The 21,430-nt window shown below is 46.7% G+C and overlaps 6 protein-coding genes and 1 non-coding gene across 9 annotated transcripts; 2 read left to right on the forward strand and 5 right to left on the reverse strand.

Annotated features, from left to right (window-relative positions):
- Positions 1-539: 539 nt before the first annotated feature.
- LOC9635658 (protein N-lysine methyltransferase METTL21A) lies at positions 540-1,595 on the reverse strand. Its single transcript, XM_024670429.1, has 5 exons — positions 1,497-1,595; positions 1,174-1,316; positions 934-1,118; positions 759-872; positions 540-702 (listed from the first exon to the last, which is right to left on the reverse strand). Exons 1-5 carry the CDS (start codon positions 1,593-1,595, stop codon positions 551-553), a joined length of 693 nt encoding a protein of 230 aa, XP_024526197.1. The 3' UTR covers positions 540-550.
- Positions 1,521-4,290, forward strand: LOC9635659 (probable folate-biopterin transporter 7). The gene is made up of 2 exons (XM_024670642.1): positions 1,521-2,933; positions 3,004-4,290. The coding sequence occupies exons 1-2, from the start codon at positions 1,889-1,891 to the stop codon at positions 4,230-4,232; spliced, it is 2,274 nt and encodes a 757-aa protein (XP_024526410.1). The 5' UTR covers positions 1,521-1,888; the 3' UTR covers positions 4,233-4,290.
- A 6,579-nt stretch (positions 4,291-10,869) lies between these two features.
- Positions 10,870-10,953, reverse strand: TRNAL-CAA. The gene has a single exon. It is a non-coding gene; the product is annotated as a tRNA-Leu (tRNA).
- Positions 10,954-12,517: 1,564 nt separating this feature from the next.
- Positions 12,518-12,985, forward strand: LOC112344891 (proline-rich receptor-like protein kinase PERK10). The gene has a single exon (XM_024670430.1). It carries the CDS (start codon positions 12,518-12,520, stop codon positions 12,983-12,985), a length of 468 nt encoding a protein of 155 aa, XP_024526198.1.
- A 68-nt stretch (positions 12,986-13,053) lies between these two features.
- Positions 13,054-15,526, reverse strand: LOC9635662 (probable serine incorporator). 3 transcript variants are annotated; one of them, XM_024670852.1, is made up of 13 exons: positions 15,336-15,526; positions 15,039-15,282; positions 14,908-14,981; positions 14,691-14,850; positions 14,611-14,635; positions 14,461-14,550; positions 14,237-14,408; positions 14,111-14,184; positions 13,979-14,048; positions 13,654-13,925; positions 13,522-13,595; positions 13,408-13,464; positions 13,054-13,330 (listed from the first exon to the last, which is right to left on the reverse strand). In XM_024670852.1, the coding sequence occupies exons 2-12, from the start codon at positions 15,205-15,207 to the stop codon at positions 13,415-13,417; spliced, it is 1,230 nt and encodes a 409-aa protein (XP_024526620.1). In that variant the 5' UTR covers positions 15,208-15,282; positions 15,336-15,526; the 3' UTR covers positions 13,054-13,330; positions 13,408-13,414. The 3 variants fall into 3 exon arrangements, with proteins under 3 accessions (XP_024526620.1, XP_002965853.2, XP_024526619.1); XM_002965807.2 differs by lacking the exon at positions 13,054-13,330 and having other exon boundaries at positions 13,346-13,464; positions 13,654-13,790; positions 13,854-13,925; XM_024670851.1 differs by lacking the exon at positions 13,054-13,330 and having other exon boundaries at positions 13,346-13,464.
- A 167-nt stretch (positions 15,527-15,693) lies between these two features.
- Positions 15,694-17,259, reverse strand: LOC9635663 (probable prolyl 4-hydroxylase 9). The gene is made up of 8 exons (XM_002965808.2): positions 16,949-17,259; positions 16,780-16,896; positions 16,565-16,722; positions 16,379-16,481; positions 16,229-16,324; positions 16,110-16,175; positions 15,931-16,050; positions 15,694-15,876 (listed from the first exon to the last, which is right to left on the reverse strand). The coding sequence occupies exons 1-8, from the start codon at positions 17,060-17,062 to the stop codon at positions 15,790-15,792; spliced, it is 861 nt and encodes a 286-aa protein (XP_002965854.2). The 5' UTR covers positions 17,063-17,259; the 3' UTR covers positions 15,694-15,789.
- A 3,036-nt stretch (positions 17,260-20,295) lies between these two features.
- LOC9634291 (vesicle transport protein GOT1) lies at positions 20,296-21,340 on the reverse strand. Its single transcript, XM_002965809.2, has 6 exons — positions 21,213-21,340; positions 21,059-21,150; positions 20,916-20,996; positions 20,744-20,841; positions 20,601-20,682; positions 20,296-20,540 (listed from the first exon to the last, which is right to left on the reverse strand). Exons 1-6 carry the CDS (start codon positions 21,241-21,243, stop codon positions 20,502-20,504), a joined length of 423 nt encoding a protein of 140 aa, XP_002965855.1. The 5' UTR covers positions 21,244-21,340; the 3' UTR covers positions 20,296-20,501.
- Between the last annotated feature and the right edge of the window lie 90 nt (positions 21,341-21,430).

Below are 21,430 nucleotides of genomic sequence, written 5' to 3' on the forward strand. Positions count from 1 at the left end.
GATTTGACAGGAATAGCTTGGATGTGGGCTGGGGTTTTCAGAATCAACAACCCTGTAGCAGAAAATGGGAGCGGGCGGGTAAGAAAGTTTCCCACTTTCAATTGGTGCACAATTGCAAGGAAGATTGTACACCTCCATTCTTGCTCATCATGTTTCAGACCATTGGGGCTGCACTTTGACTAAGTAGAATAGAACACATCTCTCGCCCTTCCTCCCTCATGTATACCACTGGTCAGTTAAATAATACAAGCAGCCTCAAGAAGATGATTTTGCTAGTTATGATTCATAACTTCCATTCCAGGATCACCAGGATCTAGCATCCAGAGAAAATAAAAAATAAAAAATAAAAAAGGTAAGCTGCATACTTATAGAGATTGAATCTTCTCCACTACCAAGTATTCTGAGTGATGAAATACTTTTATGGAAGAGGCAGTTGTTGTAGTACTTTGAATCAAACAGACAACAATAGACAATGTCGCTAAACCGGCAACTTCCTTGCAAAGCTAAATTTCTTGCACGTAATTGCAGCTCTCGGCATGAAAGTCAATGATCACACATCCCCATCGAACTTTTTACTGATTCTAGTCAACGCATATAATACCACCCGTTGACTCTTATAGGACGGGTGCCAAAAGTTCGTAGCGAGTCGCCCAATCGAGAAACGATGGAGAGCGCGTTCTAAAAAATATTCAAGCACAGCATCTACGCACAAAGAAGGTAAACAAGAGAAACCAAAAACTAGAAGAGATCTCGTGTACCATTTCGGAGTTCACCGGCGATAATCACCAGCGTTTTGCTGTCGCAGAGCTTTTCCAGAGTGTCGAGAAGATCTTGGACAGCTTTCTCGTTGTAAATCACATCCGAAGCAATCACTGGCAAAAGAAAGAGAGATTTCCAACAAAAAGAGAAAGCAAAAGGAATCTGAAGAATCACCATAATCTGGAGATGGATCGATGACCTCCTTGTCTATTTCATCTCCCCACGAAAGCTCTCTCACACAAGCGGAGCCTCTAGCAGCAAAGCAGCTCACGTTCTCGTCCACATTTTTCTGGAGAAGTCTTAAGCGATCCGGCAAGTCCGTGAGAATGACTCTGGCACCGAGAAGCGCTGCAACACATCTGATATACATAAAACCATGAGATGAAATTCACCCAAGAACAAATCTAAAGTTACCCGGCAAGGCCGCATCCAGCTCCGAGCTCCACGCATTTCTTCCCTTGGAGCTCAAGCATCCCGCTATCCACAGCGTGCTCTAGAAATTTCGTGAGGATTACGGCCGAATCCCACACCACCGCGCCTGTCACACCTGGTTTTTGCTACGATACAAAGAAATCTTCTTAGCTCCCAAATTACTCACAGATCAGCTTACCATCGAAGACCGTGCCTGATGGATCAAATATCATACCCAGCGGCAGAAACGTGAAACGAAGCGGATCCTGCTGGACAAACGCATTGTGCCGTGCACCGGTCGGCTGCTGGAAACACCAAAACAAGACCGTCTCCTCCGGCCCATTCCTCACGGCGAAGAGGGGCACTCGATCCAGATTCTCGAACCAAACCTCTTCCTGGCCATCGCCATCGCCATCTCGCTCCATCCCTAAAACCCTAAGGGCATTTTGGCGGGCAACGCATATTCGCCTAAAGAAATATGCCCTTTTTGTCGCTCGCGGTGTCAATATGCTGTAAGAAAGAAGGGGAGAGAGAAAGAGCTATGGTGGCAATCCCTTGGTTTTTTTTCTTCTATTCTCTTCCTTTTTCTTGTTAGGGTTTGCCACTCGTCCTAGGGCTCGCGCCGCGTGGGCGGCGCCACGAGGAAGACCAAGACTCGTCCACCGCGAAGAATGCGACCGAGGATTCCTCGATCTTTGTCCCGGTTTGTGTAGATTAGATGCAAGGATGCGCTGCGCCGCTCTCGGCAATGGATTTCATGCCGCCATCGGCTGCTGCTGGCAGCCGGATAGAGGCGGCGGCGTGGAATCGCCGGGTAGCCGTCCAAAATCGGGCGCATTGGAGGCGAAATATCTCACAGCGGTGGAGATTTCTAGAGAAGGATTGTGTTCTTGGGGCTAGGAAGTGGCTGAATGGAGGGAGCTGGACAGGAGGAAGAAATGGGAGGATGGAATCGATGTTTCAATGTCGATTCCAAGGGAGGACGACCCAGCGTACGGCGGATAAGAAAGGAAAGCTTCTGGATAGTGACGAGCCAATCTCGCTTCCAGTGGCACTCCTCTCGGTTCCACTGGGACTCGAGGCTGGTTCGTGGATTACGTCCGAGGTGGTCTCCAGCTACATGTGGTTTAAAGTGGTTCTCCGGCACGTCTTTCCACTCGCCATGACCATGGGAGCTCTCGAAAACTCTTCCGAGCTTCTGGAGCTTTCGTTGGATTCATCCCTTGGCCGAATGGTGCTGTGGAAGAAGCGCCAGAGCATCAAAGCTAGACAGAGGAGGAGGTCCTACGGTGCAGCCGCGGAGCCTGTTCCAGCCGAGAAGAAGATTGCCGGTTACTTGCCCGTGATGTCCAGTGCTTCCTCGTACGTCTGGTGTCCGCCGTCGCAGCAGCTCTTACTTCCAGCTCCACCGACATGGTCACTTCTAGTGGCCATCGAGTCTCTGTCCAGCGAGCTCGACTGCTACGTCTCTCGTTTCAAGTCCGGCATGAAAGCTCCGGACTGGTGGGATGACATGGGTGAAACTTACGGAGTTTCGTTACTCGTGCTCATCGGCATGGGTTACTGGGTGCAAGGATTTCGATGCTTCCCTTGGCTGGGGATGAACTATTACTTCAAGGACGGACTCCAGCTCGACCCGCTAACTCTCCAGTTTCTACAAAATACCGTCAACCTCCCGTATCTCGCCAAGCCAATCTACGGCATTATCTCTGACTCGGTCTACATTCACGGTGCTCATCGCGTGCCTTACATTATCATTGCAGGTATGTTGCTATCTTGCTAGCTTTTAGATATTTTGCTTTCGGATAGATTTCTTACGAGCTTGTTTTGCAGGAATATGTCAAGTGATGTCATGGGGAACAATCATAGCAGTGCCAGGGGCTAGAAGGTCTGCCGGAATGCTCACAGCGTTTTTAACGTTTGGCAACTTCGGTGCTGCGGTAGCCGATGTAGCCAACGACGCTCTCGTTGCCGAAGCTGGGAAGAAGAAAGGCTGCACTGGTGGACAGCTCCAGTCTTTCGCGTGGCTAGCTTCAGCAGCGGGTGGTCTCCTGGGGAACCTCTTGTCCGGCCTTGCTCTCAGCGGCATGGACTTCGAGAGCATGTTCACGATCTTCGTCATGTTCCTCGTGTGCCATCTCGCCATCGCCTTCATGGTCAGCGAGCAATCCTTCGGGCAGCGGAAGAGAGACGCCGGCAAAGGCAAGGTGGTCGCCTTCCCAGGAGGACCAAAGCTCGGGAATCTCATGAAGGGAGCAAAGGCCCGGGAGATGCAAGTTAAAGCTTACAGGAGCAACAAAGAGCTGCTCAAGAGCCAGGACGAGGACAAGATAACCGAGAGCCGCGAGCCAAAGGCCGTCGACATCCCCAGGCAGGTATCAAAACTCTTCGGCCTCGTCAAGTCGCCCGAGATCCTCCTGCCGCTGCTCTGGTTCATGGGATCCTACGCAGTCATCCCGACGCTCTCGGGGACCATCTTCTACTATCAGTCACAGGCGCTCAAGATCAACCCGGTCTACCTCGGCGTGGCCAAGATGCTGGGCCAGGCGGGGCTCCTCGCCGGAAGCATGCTCTACGAGAGATACTTGAAGCCGGTTCCACTGCGAAGGCTGGTCGGCTGCGTCCAAATCCTCCTCTCGGTGTGCATGCTAGCGGACATCGGGCTCGTCAACCGGATCAATCTCCAGCTTGGCATCCCGGACCATTTCTACATTCTCGGGGCCTCGGCGTTCGTGGAAGCCATCGGCCAGTTCAAGATACTACCATTCATGGTTTTTTTCGCAAAGCTTTGCCCGGCGGGGTGCGAGGGATCGCTGCTGGCCTTCTTCATGTCGTGCCAGTGCCTGTCGTGCATCGTGAGCGGCTATCTTGGGGTGGCTCTGGCATCGTTCCTGGCGATCAGTGCCAGCGATTTCACGCAGCTGGGGGTTGGGATTGTGGTGCAAGCGCTGGCGGCGCTGGTGCCACTGCTGGGATTAAGTTTGCTGCCGGGTGGAGAGATGGAAGACGAGGAAGAAGAAGAACAAGAGAATGGTGCTGCTAAAGTAGAAAAGGTTATGTGAGAAATTTTGCATTGTTGTAATATATTTATATCAAATCAACAGGTTAACATATTGATCTCAGAAATTCCTTTATAACAATAAAACCTAACAGAATATGCTAACAGAATATATTCAGACATTGTTAGTTTGACCAAAGCATACAATGTATCATTTTTCTATGATTGGTTCTGATTGGCAATAAAAAGTTTCTTCTTGTCAATCAACTTGGTAAGGTTAGCTTCACCAATGTAAAGATTTTATTTTCTTCCCACAGCAATATATAAACCCACCTATCTGTTTACCATCTCAGAAGTTCGAAGGTTGCTTTTCAATTGTAATGGCATCCCAGGTTGCGCTTGTTTTGGCCCTCATTGTTGCTCTCTTTGCTTCTTATGCATCTGCAAACTTGGTAAGTAAAGTTTAAATTGTAATAGATTCTAAATCTTCTATTCCAGTGCAAGAGCTACACCATCCAAGGTTCCGCCCAGTTTGTTCTTGGCCAAAATGAGTTCCAAGTTGTTCCAACCGATGGTCCCATGGATCGTGATGGGTCCGTCCAAACATTTGCTGCTCCTCTTACTGGAAACTCGGGATGCATCTACCAAGGTGTGATTGCCGACACTGGAGCTCTGGATTTCCAGGTTTCCCAGCTCAAGTGTGGGAACAACCGGGTGGAGTTCATGGGTGATGCTGGAGCTTCTGCACCTGGTTCTTCCACCACATATGCGATTGTTGGCGGCACTGGCATTTATGTTGGAGCGATTGGAACAGTGACTGAGGTTTCACTAGGTGGCATGAACTATCAGGTCACCGCAAACATCAAGGTTTGCAACCAGTAAATTATCTTCAAGATGATTTATAACTTCTAACAACAATATAATAACATGAATCAAAATTTTAAAGTGCACTTTGCTCATCAAGATGAAAAAAAATAGCCGAGGAGAGGGTTGAAATCTTCTAAGAATTTACTTGGTACTCAAACACCTCTTGAACACAAAAGCTCATCTAGTTTAACTGTTTAAATAACAACGTTAACAATAGTACGTTTACATTCACAGCTTGCGAATGATCCTTGCGTCTCCAATTCGATTTCCTTCAGTTCTGATAACTTCCTTCCGGATAAATCTCTGTCCTGAGGAGGAATGCCAGTGCACTCCATCACTTTCAGCAAGCTCGCTTGCAACAGCCACAAAATGGCCTTCAAGGAGAAAAGCACCAGACCGAATGGCAGTGGTACTGGTACCGCGAACGGATTTACCTTCAAGAGCAACGAGCGTGTCCAGAAGAAGAGGTGAAGCTTGTTTGCTAGTTGCTAGCTTTTTCTATGGAGTGGTGTTGATCAGTTCCAACCCGGCAACGTCCGTATTGTGAAAGTGTTCACTGTTTCTTCAACTGGTGATTCAAGCCAGATGGTTCGGTTCACTGGAATTGGATGTTGCAAGTCGTCCAGCTTTTCGACTTCGACCACCTCCCCAAATTTGGTAGTCCGACCTTCTGACCACCTCTCCAAAGTTGAAACTCCGACCCTCGTTGAAACCTGGAGAAAGTGTTCTGGGTATAACATGGGTGCACCATGCTGTGAGACGGGTGGCCACTGTCCGTAATCTGCTTCCCTGCTGCTTCTACTGTCTGAACAGAATTCAAGCTAGCGACCAGGGAATCCAGATCGAAGTGCGCCCACCACATTGAGTGATCAAACTCATTTTTGCTTCAAACTCAAGCTTCCAGCTTCATTCTGGCACTTACCCATGAATTGAATAGGATCAAATACTTCCTGCCAAGCTAGAGCAATCTCGGCAGCAGACCAAACAGGTAGAAACACCTGTGGAGTGCGGGCATCCTTATAAAACTCCTGAAAGTCTATCAACTTTGGGCTGGCTACCAATAGAACCTTGCACTTTAGTAATGGCTTGCCGTCCACAAGCCAGTACAGTTCCGGATCAAGGAGGACGCCCTTGCTGCTGCCAAGAGCGAAACATCTGTCGATACATGCCATCTTCTCAGCGTGCTGAGGTTCAAAGAGATGACCACTCTTGCTCTGAAAAGCCACCACCTTCCTGTCCTTAGTAGAGTTGTAATGAGAAAGGCGTGCTGTTGCCAATCCCAGGCACCCCCAACAGCAAAACCGACTTGCACCCTTTCCCCATCGCTACGAGCTTCTTACGGAGATCAGTGTAGCACGGCCGCTCCAAAATCCGAGTAGTACCACTTGCACACCAAAGAGCCTCCAGAGGAATCTGAGATGCCTCAGTTTGGAAGTCAAACAATGTTGTAGTCAGTAGTTAAATCTTGTTGGTGAATGAATGCAGAGAAACTATGCCTGAAAGAACTGACAATCTCCCTGACTAAGTGCATCTCGTTGCTGAACGTCGCTGAAGCCTTCATGAATGAGAACACAAGAAACTATGTCAAAGAATCAGAACACCCACCAGATTTGCATCATGTTGGTTAACTCGAAAATATAGGACTGAACCCAGTTTCAGAGTGACGGGTCGCTCCTCGCACTCAAGATTCATTTCCACTCTTCAATCATTGCATAGAAATGACTAAGAGAGAATGAGGAACACAGAGCTGAAAGTCGTTACCATGGTCCTTATCCATGTCGAGCAAAGGCATGACATATTGCGATATGCGCCTTGCCGTATTTCGTCCAGCTTGTGAATCCAAGCTCTTTCAGCTTCTTGCCATGGATGGAAGGGTACCTTGATTTCAGAAATTCTTCAAACTCTCGCTCACTGACAAAACTTAGTTTACATTATTGAAGGGCTTAAACTTACAGTCAACAGCAAATCAATTTTCTTGACTGGGAATTACCCAGCAAATGCTGGCTAGATGAAGAGTCCGACTCTACACATTAACAAAAGTTGCGGGAAGATTCAAAGTTTGTCTAAGAATGTAAGCTCAAACAAAAGCTCACCATTTTACATCCACAACTCCAACATACTGGTATCTTCCTCTAGCCATGCTACCTCAACAATCTAGACCACGTGGAGGCCTACACCAGTTTCCAGTCCCAGCCAATATAGGCATGGCAATCTTTTATCCCGATTGGACCAATGAAAAACAAAAAGCTCTTGCTTCTTGATCTTGTTGGGTCAGGCTACTTAACTAGCTGCGAGATTAGGTTGGAACAGTGGAAATCAAAAGTGGCTGTATATTCAAAGTTTACAAATACAAAGTTGATTTATACAATTACCTGGAGGCCTCACTGTCACCCAAGTCAGAATCTGCCATTACATGAAAGCCACCATAACCTCGCTGCTTGTTAAAGGACTTATTTAACAACCAGAATTCCATCTTCTTCCCTGTAAACCCTTAGGCCTCCAAAAGAGTCTGAACTCCATCCAAACTGTGCCTGCCATCAAAGTTGTGCATGCCTATAGAACCTTGAATGATGACATCACCTGGGAAAAGATTTAAAACAAGAATAGTCGAAAATAGGAATCAAGAAACACTCCAGCAATGCCGAGCACTCTCATCGATCAGACCTTGAGCGGCGTTGTAGCAGAGCCAAGATGGCTGCCAATAGCCTAAGCGCTCATGTTGCTTATGCGTGTGCACCATGGGGCAGCAAGGGACACATGGACCGATCTTGAAAAAGAAAAATCCAATCCATGCAAAATGGAATTAAGATCACTTGCTGCATGGCACAATTTCCCGGGAAAATCCTAAAAAAGCACCCTTGATTGCTGTGATCCATGGTCAAGATCACTTGTGGCCAGGAGATGAATTAAGATCCACTTAGCATACAAACCATTGTTGAATTATTTACTCTAGGTACAAAGAACACGTAAAGATAACCTCCCCATTGTGCATGGCCTTTGCTCAAGGAGTTGCTCACTACTTCCCAAACCACAGAAACCTGCAATCAATTTGAGAGAATAAGCTAGGGCACCAAAATTGCATTGCACCTGGGCATTCATGCCCATGCAGCCGATCATTCAACACCAAGAGTTGAGGTGAGGGAGTGAGGAGGTGAGGAAGTGCACCAGCGATGTAAATTGTTAGGAAGAGCTGCGCTATGTTCGGCAGCAGGCTAAGATCCACATGGAGATTTTGATTTCTGAGATAAAAATCTCCAAAAGCAACCTTGATCGCTCCCTTGGTGGATTCCATGCTCCTGCAAGAAGTGTTTTGTGTCAGAGAGAAAGAGCCACTCGAATAAACAAATGGGCACACATGGTATACCTGTCAATTCCCCTTCTTCCCCATTGGCAGCCAAAACTTCCTCCCGATTTTTCCTGAGAGCATAGCTTTGCCCCAGCTCAGAACCTGAAAATTGAATTGATTTTGCATCCTCTGCAAGAATGGAGAGATCTTATTCGTAGCTGGGGCGTCCTACAAAGATGAGCAGAAAATTCTTGTGCAGCATCTGAGAGATCCAAGCAGTCTCGAGTTCTATAACGCCCAGATGAAGTGGATGCCTTCAGTTATGTGGCTGCGCCCAAGAATACGCCAGTAGTGAATGGTGATTGGTGGCGGATTATATGCTATGGATTGCAGGTGGAATGCAATAAGGAGCCAACATATTTTAGAATATATGTGGCTTGGAACTTGTTGTTAGGAGCTTACAGCGAACACTCTTGCCCCCACTCATTGCACCTGCACCAGCTACTGCTGTTGGTGTCATTGAAGGCCAACTATTGAGCATTGTAGATTGCCACATCCGCAAATCCATAAACGATCAAGATTTTGGAGGAAGAACTAAAGAAAACTGTTTCCAGTTGCAAAAGCTGCAATGATGACCAGACATGAGAGGAGCAATGCAAGCACAAGCTTTCAAGTAGGAGACATAATTTCTAGAGAGCCAAGAGAAAAGAGGAGCAAATAGACTGAGCAAACAAAGGGGGCAACCTCCCATAGATAAAGCTTCAGAGCACAAACTCACACAAAAGCTCGCACAGGCTTTTGGTAGTAGTAGCACCTTAATGTGGATAACCATGGTTTGACCACCATCATCGGAATGATCTACACAGGTTTTCAATGCTGATCAAAATAGATCATGAAAAGATGAACACTGGAGCTAAAGAAAATTTGGAGCAGAGGCTTGTCTGTTGGATTCTTTCTCAATTGGCAAACTTTCAGCTTCAGTGACTAAAATCTGCTTCACATCCAACAAAAGCTATTGAGCTCTCCCTAGATGTAGTGAGTGCCATCCAGGCCTCAGATCGGACGGCTGCTGGAGTATATAGATTCTATCAATTGGCCTTCACCCTTGAATTTTGAAACAAATCTTCATCCCATAATGGAACATAAAAGTATAAAGAACTGAGAACATTGAATTCTGGGCTCGGAGAAAATCTTTCTTGGACCAATTTGGTTCTCTCTCAAATTGCCTTCTCTCCACAGCTCAGAATAATTGAAAATCACCAAGCCTATACAGCACACTATACTCCATCCTTGAATTTTATCATGGAGAAGTTTATTTCATAGATAGATTCCTTTGCTTAGCATGCCCACATCCCTGCACAAGGCTATTGACTCTCCTTGATATACAAAACATTCAGCAACTTTGCAAAGAAAAGTCTAATAGACCTTCAATTCACCTGCTTCTAAAGCTGAAGTTACCTTTCTAGTTAAAGAGTGAAAAATCACACAGCTCCAACAGAACCCAAAACCATTTTGTTAGTGGCCATTGGTCCTAAAAAAGAATTGTGGTTACAGAAAGAAACAAGAAGAATTTCTTACTGGAGGATATTTTCTTAAGCATAGCTTCTCCACCTGTAACTTGGCCTCATTTCCACGCAGACATAAGTTCCCCAGTGACTACTGATGGGACACTAGGGAAGACCCTGACAAATTAGAAGCTCAAAATTCAGTGTACTTGGAACCCTCACCCGCATCTCTGTAGCTTCTCTCCACCACCTGGCAGACAGCAAATCTGCAAATCTAAAACTCCGCTTTCATAAATTGAACGTGCGAGATCTCTGCCCTGCCACAGTAATATTGCTGACTATTGCTGAGTATGCGACGGAACCCTAGAGTAGACACTTGTCACATTGCTTGTGCCGTCATCCCATTGGCTGCGAAAACATCAAGCCGCGGCTGGCTCGGGCCTCAAATTGGACGGCTGCTGGAGATTGGGCACTAGAGTTTTAGTATTATAGACAAGCTTTCAGAGTAAGAGCCTTAATTTCTAGAGAGCCAAAAGAAAAGAGGAGCAAATAGATTGAGCAAATAAAAGGGGCCTATCAAACCTCCTATAGATAAAGCTCTCACAAAAGCTTGCACTGACTTTTACTCCATTGGCAGTAACATGGATAATCATGATCAGAAAATATCATTAAAATACGAACATTGGAGCTAAAAAACATTTGGAGCGGAGGCTTGCCGGTTGGGTTCTTTCTCAACTGGCAAACTTCCACAGTTAGTGACTCAAATCTGCTTCACATTTCTAAACTCTCCCTGATGTAGCGAGTTCCAGAAATTTGGAACTCCAGGTCCCCGAGATTACACCAGCTTATTGTGCCAACAGCTGCCACTCATGCATTAGAGCAAACCCCTGTCTTCCCTCCTGGGCCAATTGTGCATCCTATTATACTTTTGAAACTCACTAAACCCTTAAATGTTTAAGAAATGATTGTTTTAAGCTTTAGACATGGGGCTTTCTCGTTTTTATATATATAGATAAATGTTTTATATCCTATAATGATATAAATGTCAGAAGTGGGATTTGAACCCACGCCCTCGCGAGAGGAGCAGAACTTGAGTCTGCCGCCTTAGACCACTCGGCCATCCTGACATTTGATAATAAATATATCAGAAACACGAATGAAAATATCCTGATTTATGATTTCTTCAAGAAGGGATTTGGATCAGGATTCTTCAATAGCAGCGGAGTTGGCCTCTGATTCTCTTCTACCTCCCTCAACAAATGGATGATGGTCATGATTATAAAGCCCCTCCTTCTTAAGGCTCCTAATATTTCACTCTCATGGATCTGAAGTTCTGCTCGTGTTCATGGTCTTGCAGCTCTGCTGGAAATGAGGCCTTGGGATGCCCGGCATTCCAGGAGGAGCAGCAGTAGCTCCGGGAAGAGGTGGCGGAGGCGGCACAAATTGACTATACACGTCTTTAGGAGTGTACGTCAGGGAACGGAAGGTGCATTGCCATGGCAGCGGCCGCAAAGGAATACCAGGTATTCAAGCGACACCATTGGCATTGCCATGCCAACGCTGGCGTCAACAGCACCTCGAGCACCCAGGAATGAGCTCCCCAAGCTTGAGGCCTCCATCTGAACTGATCCAGATGCTCGTCCCAGTGGTGCCATTTGCTCGTTAGAGGCCAAGACAGCAGACGTGCGTTGTACTTGTCGCGAGTTATCACCACGACACCAGAACTTCATGGTGTGGTTGCTGCATCCGCTGCTCAGACGACAAAGCCACCGCTAAGAACAAGAAAAAAGGTGTGTCATAGAACATCCAACAACACCTGCAAAGTGGCCCATGGGACGCCATGGCAAATCCAGAATGTTGTTGTCGTGAGCATTCGAGACTTCTGCTTGAGGTTGTTCGTGCCTAAAACAACAACGTCCATGTGTAATCAGAATTGAATCTCATGAGGTGGTAACATACCCAACGAGCCAGTGTATAATGCTGCTGTCATGGCTTCTGCTCACGAAGAGTTCCTCGTGAAAAGGATGCCACGCCAATGCTGCACCAAAATCAAAACGTAAGAGCACTCTAACTCATCCAATATACATGTTACTTCGTTCTTAACGATTTGTCTCGATATCCTCAAGGTTCGGATGTCAAACAGCTGAGAAAGAGGGGGAAAAAACAAGAAAGAGGCGTTCAGTTCACTTTGTTCACTTAGCTTGATTACTTGGTCTCTTCCTGTGATTTAGATTAGCGACCGCTATTTCACACACTACACACGTCCTTCGCACTTGCGATGAAGATATCATGATATTAGTTGTAAGCACCTAAAGGCTTATCAGAAACGAGGAGAGACTTTTGTGGATGCCAATCCACGCTCTTGACATCCCAGCCGTGAGCTGTACAGATCCAAACGTATAAGAACATAAAGAACTAGCTTACATCGACATACCTGTTAATGTCTTGACACCAGTATATATCATCATTCACCACCAAAAACGAGAAGCCAAGCTTGTTTTCACCTGGAAGCATCTCTCTCTAGAAAACTGTAGAGAATCAGCCATTTGTAGTAGATAAATAAATGTAACATTTGATTAAAAAAAATCGAATCAATATGGGAGTGACAATCAGATGCCATGCACATTCTTGGACCTTATATAAAGGGGCCAAAAGCTGCACTGATTAACGAGCAATCAGCACAGTTTCACCATGAATTCTGCTTTGGTGTTTTTGGTGTTTGTATTTGCCACATTCCAGATTGCATTGTCTTCTTCAAGAAGGGAGATCTTGTCTGATTCTTCAACAGCAGCGGAGCTGGCCTCTGATTCTCTTCTGCCTCCCTCCAAAATGGATGATGATGAAGCCCCACCTCCAAAGATGGATGATGATCATGCACCTCCTCCCCCTTCAAAGATGGAAGATCATGACCATGATCATAAGGTTCCTCCTCCTCCTGACCATGATCATAAGGCTCCTTCTCCACCAAAGATGGATGATGGTCATGATCAGCTAGCTCCTCGTCCTCCAAAGATGGATGATGATGATCATGATCAGCTAGCTCCTCCTCCTCCTCCAAAGATGGATCTAGCTCCTCCACGCAGGCCAAAGAGGATGGGGAACAACAACAACAACAACATCAACATAAATATCAACTTGGATAAAAAACGATCATGCTAGATCAACGCGAGGAGAATAATTACTCTTTTAGATGGACTCTGTCCATCTTTTGTATTTGCAATTAAAGATAAATAATTAGTTTGAAACACGTACTTAATAATGAAAGATTTCGTTCAAAATTACATAGAACCACCGCGGAACTACTGGAGGAGTTTGGGGAAAAGAGAATCTTTGATTTGGTGGCGTATTTGTTCAATCGTTCCCTGTGGAGCCAACGATCTCTACGCCGGTGAAGGAGCTCCCAAGAGAGTCTACCTCAAGTGATGCAGCAGAGAACAAGGACGAGCATCGCAACATCGACACGTTTCTCGCCACACTCAAGTACATCATGTAAAGCTCCTGTGACTATCGAAGCGGGAGTGGTGAAAACCAGAAGAAAGCTAAAAAGTGCTAGCCTGTGCATGTATAATTACGGTACTTACAAGGAATTTACGAAAAGTCCCTGCCCTTCAGAACAAAGACACATACCATTGTCCAAACTGCAATAAGATGGTGATCAGTAAAAATCGATTTGATAAGAGAATGTAGTTGCTCACTATATACTGCCGCAGCGAGCCATTCGTTTATGACTTTCACCCAAACGCTTGCCCACCCGACGTCTATGCTCCACCTTGAATTCACACACAAAGGACACGAAGCTTATAGAGGAACGAGCAGAGATTACTTACCTGTGCATTGTTTGGTGAAGGTTCCAGCCAACGAACAGCATCGCAAAGTACATCGCACCCATCGCAAAGACGAAATGAAAGAAACCATAGCTGTATGGGATATCATTCTCGGATGTCTCCTCTTCACTGTGTGGTAGCTGTAGAAACGAAAACATTTTTAAAAATGTGAAAATAACTCGAGAGGTTAAAAAAGTGGATACCGCAAGAGATTTCGAATCTATTCCGGTAGAGAATGTAGCTAGGATGATTGCAAAGAACGCTATCAGAAAGCTCTGTAAAAGAAATAGACAAAATCAGAGAAGAAACTGAAGATATCTGGACGTACCAAAACAGTTAGCCAGTCAGCCTTCCCAGTTTGTCGTGATCGCGTATTGCAAAGCTCAGAAGCAGGTTCACTACGAAAAAACAAAAAGAGAAATAAGAAAAAAAAAAAACGGGAAAGAAAAAAAAATGATACCTCATAATTGCTGACCAGCAGAGAAACACTAGATACAGTGAAATCAACCCTGATGTCAGCAATCCCGCATTGACCTGGAAATTATACTTATCAGAAAAACAAGCCATTGAAAGAATTTCACAGTACTTTCGAATGAAGGGAGATGGCCGTCACGACTAAAATGAGAACGAAAGTCCATGTGATGAAAAAGATATTGACGCCGCAGGACGCCCGTGGAGAGAACCAGACATACATCAAGATGATGCCTATGAATGAAAGTATATACGAGCCCACAGCAATCACGACCAGCGGTATTTGGCTGCAAAGAAAGGTCGTGTAAGTCCCAAAACAGTACACAGCTTGAAAATTACCAGCGTCGGACGTTATGCTCGGAGAGCCACTCTTCGTTCCACCAGTATATAAAATTGATGACACTGAGGAGCTGGATAACGAGAAAAATTCTGTAAAACGAGCAGTTTTCAGCGTAAAATGAAAACGAAAAAGCTTTCCATTGCACTTACCCAGCTCCAAACCTGGCCATTTCACCTGCAAAGCAAAATTGATCCATCGCTTCTAGAAGAAGAACATTAAATTCACTTACCATACATTTGAATGAATGCGGATGGGATGAAAAATGGGAGCACCATCACGATGATCCAGAAGAGGCTCTTAATTGGCCACCAGCCTGAGTGCCAAGCGTCACGGGGGTCGTCGGGTTTAGAAGTTCCCACAGTCGTCAAATACATTGTGAAGAAGAACACCTGATGCTAAGTTAAGGAACAGAATAAAGGCGAGGATAGAAAATTTTCAAAGGATACGAAGCATCCCAGGCTCACTCGTAGAACACCCTCACTGCCCAAACAATCGTGTCCTCCTTGGCATCCTTTCAAGTCTAGAAAGAAAATCACAAGTATTAGTTCGATCGTCAGCTCGGAGGACACACACTTACAATGCAAAGAAGCCAATGCGTCATGGCTGTAGTCCCGGATCATCCAGGCTACCACAGTGGTGAGCAAGAAGATTATGGCGTAGATGTAGCGGGCATTCATCCGGCTCGGGCCGATACACGACTTGGCCAAGCAGCTCTCGGCCACAGACTCGAAACATCCCCGCGCCATGGATTTCTCCCCAGGTTCTCAGATCATCCAGCTCGCGAAGCCGAAATATCGAAATCCGCCACGCCCCACGGCCTCCTGTGACAATGCAGGCCCGGCATTCGTAGAAACGATCAAGATTTCACACAAACCTGAGCGATCGGCAAGGGGTCGACACGAGCGCCTAGCGATCCAAGCGCGAAATCATCCGTGCGCGCCGCCTCGCGAAGAAGGGAATGCCCTAAGACCCTCCACAAAGAGAGCGTGAGGTAAGAGTACGGAAGCCTCCAGTTTCATCCTTTGCCTCACTGGGCGTGCGCCGCAAGGGAGTCTGGGCATGAACCATGTGGCCCAAAAGGCCCGCGATCCGACGGCCGGCGTGGATCTTGGAGGCCGTACGAGCGCAGAGATCTAACGGTTGGAACAGTTGATCCAACGTTCTTTCGTTCAAAACCTATTTAGCTATATGATTAATTAATGGGTGTTTATCTAATTATTTTTGAACTAATCTACATCACTAATGTAATCAAGCTTATCAATTAGTGACTTTGTATGCAAAACTGGATGAAACCATCTCTCTCAACCTCAAGAATAAAAAGAATTTGATCAAGACCAATCTTCTTTGTCCCTGATCCACTTCGTGGCGACCCATTTCTCGCCTTTAATCACTGGACAGCTCCCGTGCAATGCAGTCTAACAACGGCGACAATATATCAGTGGCGATTTCTTCGTTTTCGATCGACTGACCTTGTCAAACGTTCCATTCGGGAACATGGAATAGAAGAGCAAAGCGTCGCCTTGCTTTGGCTTCACCTTCAAACCGATGCATTCTTTGTAGTCGTAGTTCTCGTTCATGTGCTCGTAATTCTAGACATGGAAACAAGAGTCATGGATTCAACAGCTTGAAGGCGTGAAAGCAGCGGTACCTCGAAAGGAAACATCGTCTCTCCGCCTTCTTCAACGTCTGAAAGATACAAAAGAAAGGAAGCCATCTGCATAAGAGAAACGTATCAGCTTGAAACTCCAAGCTGAGACGACGGCTTACGCGTTGGCTCTTCTGAGGTCCGTATTCCGCAGGATTGAAAACGTCATAGTGGCTGTTGTATTTCTGTCCGATCTCGTAGCGAAGAACATTGAAAGCCTGCAAAGGTTTGCTTTGAACTAAAACTCGTCTTTTCATCGTTTGTCTGTTTACCTCTCCGTGTGACTTGGGGATCATGGTGGCTTTAGCCATTTTTTCCTCCACCCAGGCCAGTGTGCCCGTCTTGTCTTGCCTGGAGCTCAAGAAGCAGCCATGACTGCCTTACATGACAGGAAAAACTCGTCTCAAAAGCTCGAAACCGCGCCGGCAAAAAGAAAAGAAGGAAGAGAAGATAAGAACCTTGTTCTTACGTCCTGCGTCTCCGTGGCCGTCTCTCCCTTGCGAAGAGCAAGTGAAGATGGCGTAAGCTTCGTCTTTGCTAGACTGATGATCGCCTCGCACTGTGCCGGGCTTGCGAATTTCGGGAAGAGAAGAGCTCGAGGTGTCCAGCTTAGTACCTGACTTAAGCATAAGCAAAAAGAACTCCAAGAGAATTTATAATCTCACTCTCTCACCTGGAAAGGTATGAATGCTAATTGATCTTCGCCAGTCACACCGTGCTCCGCGACCGTGACATCCTCGAGTAACTCATGTCTTCGATTCGCAAATGCTGGATTCGTATCCTCTGGAAGCTAAAGGAGTACAAGAAAAAGATGGAATTGAGTGCTTCGTTACAAGGATTACCTGCTGGAATTCGGGGATGAAGTATCCAACGAGAAAAGCGAGCACGCACAAGACTAGAACCAGAGGCGCCGATACCTGGTGGCCGCACACCCGGCCTCTCGATCTCCCCTTCATAATTTTGGAGCCGGATTGAAGCTACAACCCTGAATCCAACCTATCGATCGATCGATCGATCGATCCCTCACCTTCTAATCGGCGCGGCGCTCGCTCGCGAGCGCCCTACCTAGTGAAGATTTCTCCGCCCTACCACGCGATCAATGCCGTGTGGTTTCGCGGCCGTCGGGAAGAACAGCCGTTCTCTAGCTACCTGAGCAAATAATACCCCAAAAGGTCAACTCGGGCTTTAATCGTTGACTAGATATGTGCCACGTGTTTTCTTTGACTATGCCACGCAGGCCCTAGTTTTTGTTTTCCCGCATTTTAGGGTTCTTGATGGCGGAGGACGCGCCGAGATCGAGGAAGAAGGCGCCCGAGCCGGAGCCCGAGCCGCCACAGCCGACGTATGTCTACGATCTTGGCGCCGATATGCTGGAGACGCTCCACAGGGCGTTCAATCTCGTGGCCAAGAAGGGCGGCAGGAGGAAGCCCAACGAGGTCGACGAGAGGTGAGTTTCGGGGGGGAATCTCGGCGATCTTTGGCTCACAATTGCTTCCAGGGATGTGCCAGTGTTGGTGCGCGCGCTGGGATACAATCCGACCGACCAGCACATCCAGCGTGTGGTTCTCCGGGTAAGAAAGAAAGAACCAACGACTTTCTTCTCTCTCCTTCGCTCTTGAGCGATCTTCCCGAGGAAACAGGCAAGAGAGGACGAAGATCCAAAGCATTGCACGAGAGGGCACCTAGACATCAACAATCTCCAGAAGAAGATCGCGGAAGTTTTCGCCACGGATCCATCGCTGTCGTATCGCCACACCGAGAACGAGCTCATCGCATGCCTTCGAGTAAGCAAAGATTCTCGACTGCTCGATTTCTCTGATGGAATTCTCTCTCTCTTTGTTCTCAAGGCTCTATCTCCGCCGAGCCAGGACTACATCGAGCCTACTGATCTCTACGTAAGTGATTTGGATGCGCGATCCATCTCGTACGTATCCATCACTCTTGTGATCAGGATGCGATGACCGATCACGGTGTGAGTTTCACGCACGACGAAGCCGAGACAATGATCCGGGCGGGCAAAGATCGAGACACACAGAAAGTTTGGCACGAAGACTACGCGTTTGTGGCGGCCAGCGATTCCATCCCAAAGCCTCCCAACATTATCGCCACAGAGATTCCTCCCGAGCTCCCGCCAATGGAAGCGCCGCCGCCGCCGCCGCCGCCAGCCTAACACCCTTGCTGACGTGGATTCTCACGTTTCAAATATTTTGGCGGGGTTGCTAGGGTTTGTTCTCATAGAAGTGAATGGCTAGGGAAGGTTTTTCTGGGTTGGCAGGATGCGATTTGATGCATTCCATTGCTGGTTTGGTGATCGAAACATCAAGCAATGTAGGTTTGGTTCTTTTCTTATTTTTTTTCTTCCTATTGCTTCTCATTTTTTCTTTGTGCGTGTGTTGTGTTTGCTTTGATGCATTGTTGTGAAATTTTCCTCATTGGCTTTTTTGTTGTGTTTTAATCGCAGGAAACGAATGCTTGCAACCGGATGTGACTAAAGCGTAGTAGTAACTTTCTTTCTTTCCACTTTTGTGCTGATTTATACAAGTTTTTTCCTTTCATTTTTCTAAAGAGAAGGTTGCTAAGCAGATAACAAAACAATGCGAGTGCTATACCATAACAAGACCCGTTTTCAGGCAAGATTTCAAATCGGATAGAAATAACTTGCAACCGTCGTCGCCATAACGTAGCAAAAACTTTTTCGTAGAACTGATTTACGGCAGCAACCTTGAAAAGTAGAGCATAAGTCAAAACATTATCCACAAAAGCCACAAAATCCTTACCTTATCACTGTCTAAGCTGATATTTTGCATCGAGCCAAGCCGAACCACAACATTTCTTCCGCGTTCCAAATTCAGTTCGAAGCTTCCATTTTCGAGGGAGGCATCCCAACTTTGATGACAAGAACAGTGCCAAGTTACGATAGGAGAACCTGTCGTCACTGGAACTAAAGGAAAGCACGTAGGTGTGGAAGGTCAGTGGCAATGCCGTGAGTTTGTTCTTGTTCTTCGTGAGTTTCCTCTCGCAGCTCTGATCGATCCATGCCATGATTTTGCAGCAAAAGAGCGATGTTTAGAGCCCCGACGCGTTGGAAGCCAAGCAGCTATGAAGAGCATCGGACTTAAAAGACTTTCGTGAAGACGCGTCAAGGATCTGTTGTTTATGTGTGATCCTTCGCTCTGATGTGGTCCTGCCAGAGTATGTCCATGCGTAATACGACCGCTGCTCATCATTCTAGTATAGCAGTATTCTTCTCAGTCTAGACTTGACAGACGCCGTGGTTTCCTACATAAAAGCGCATTCACTCTTATAACCTCACCAAGCTCATAGAAATGTGGCCACATATTAGAATACCAAAAGAAGGTAGGAGAGAGAAGGGTCTTGTGCAAAGCTTCTCTCTTTTGTGGAGATTTTGTAGCCGAAACTTCCCCTGTGATGAGTGATGTCTTGAAGTAAGTCTTCTCGTCTTTTATTGATGATCCTGTCACTTGGAGCAGACAATCCTTGTGCTTGATGTCCTGGAAGCTCTGATCGGTACTTGGGTGTCAGAAAAGTCGTCAGATAACTTGGATTCGTCTTCATAATGTTTTGTCGGATAAACGGGAGTTAAAGCCGAGGATGAAGAAATCTATCCATAGATCCGAGACAGAGACCCCTCCTTCCTGGAAAACGCAAGCCGTTCGTGAGCACTCGCTGTCTATACATCGGGCAAGATCTATGCGGAACTTCTTTCCTCTAAGACTTCTCGCCGATGCGAACTCCGAGACGTTTGAAACTTCCGCCGCAAGTGATACTCCAGGCTCGCTTTGGGACGAGTTAACGCGTCTTGGACCGACTCTCTTCGAAATCACGCAGGTATAAAGCCCGACGCAAACTTTCATAGACGAGATCGAGAACGAGAACAAAGACAAGTCAGCCGAGGCGCTGATGATCGAGAGAGCCTTGGACACCTCGTTGTCAAAGTTGCCGAGCGTGCAGATTCTCTGCTTGGTTTTCAGGAAGCTAAGATTTCCTGAGCTTGTCTGAGGTAAAGCTTTTCTTATTTGTGTCTGCGTTGTCACAAGCCACATTAATTGACGCAAGCGATGGCTCGGGACAACGAGGTTTCTAGCTTCGGCGAAAGCACACGGTATCTGGCGCTGCGAGGAAGATAGAAAAGATCTCGAGGATGCAAACGACACAACTGGAAAGTAGCTGCCAAGGTAAGATCGATCCTGTTTTATTGTTATTCTCTAGAGTGATGTTCTCCGATTCTAAACAGGATGGTTTGAGCCAGCAAATTCGGATTTCTTGTCAAAGAGTACAGCCAATTTAGCTCCATTGTCATCAGCCACTTTATATACAGAATGTCGGGATATCAGGAGGCAAAATCTCGATCGATGACAAAAGTTCCCGACTTTTCTATACCGGCACCCTTCTTGAGCGGAAGCGATCGAATATCTGAAACGAGGAGAGTTAACTTCCCACAAATCGGGAGGGAGAAAGCCGGAGAAAGCTTACCGAGACGAAGAAGGGCTGTTGGAAGAACCAGCCAAGAACTGGAACTCTATACAAGAAGACCACCACCGTCGGGAGGAAGCCACTGCGCATGAACACAACTTTCTTACGTGAGAAGAGAAACGAGGCTCGAGAACTTTGCCGACCTGAAGAGGATGATAAAACCATACGCTTCGATGATCATTCCAACCACGGGCCATCCGAGGATGACGAGGACAAATCCCACCAGGAAAGATATCGTGCCCTGCAGCCGCAGCGCGGCGATCAAACTTGCAAAAACAAAGGAAGAAAAATGCCGCGGGAGAAGAATTCTCATACCTTGAAGTTGCGTCGCTTGGCGAAGAAGAAGAGCGTCGACTTGGGACCAATCGTGAGAGTAACGCCGGACAAGAACAAGATCTGCAACAAAGGAACAAGAAAAGATTAAAAACTCTTCAATTCTTCCTGCGATTTGCGCTCACGTTTCCCATGGCCAGAAGGGCCTTGTCGAAGAAGAAGATCAATCCCAGAAACGTGAAGAGCACCCCGAATCCAGTGAGGCCAATTCCAATCTCTAAAAATTCCCAGAGCTGAGAACTGGAGCTAGAAGAAAGAAAATGCTGCAGCTAGACTTACTCTTGTAATCGTTCACATCCATCGACAACATCGCGGCGGGAGTCCTCGCGCCTGGGCAGCTCGCGCTCGCTGATCTAGGGCTTGAGAGCTCCAAGCGCGCCCTGGGTTCGAATCTCCGCCCAAGCAAAATCCACAAACCCTAGGAAATAGAAAAACAGAGATGCCCTAACCCTACATTTTCAAAAAGATGCCAGGGGCATCTTCTACAGATTTAAGAA

The sequence above is a fragment of the Selaginella moellendorffii genome, unplaced genomic scaffold (assembly GCF_000143415.4).
Source record: "Selaginella moellendorffii unplaced genomic scaffold, v1.0 SELMOscaffold_6, whole genome shotgun sequence".
Lineage (NCBI taxonomy): Eukaryota > Viridiplantae > Streptophyta > Lycopodiopsida > Selaginellales > Selaginellaceae > Selaginella > Selaginella moellendorffii.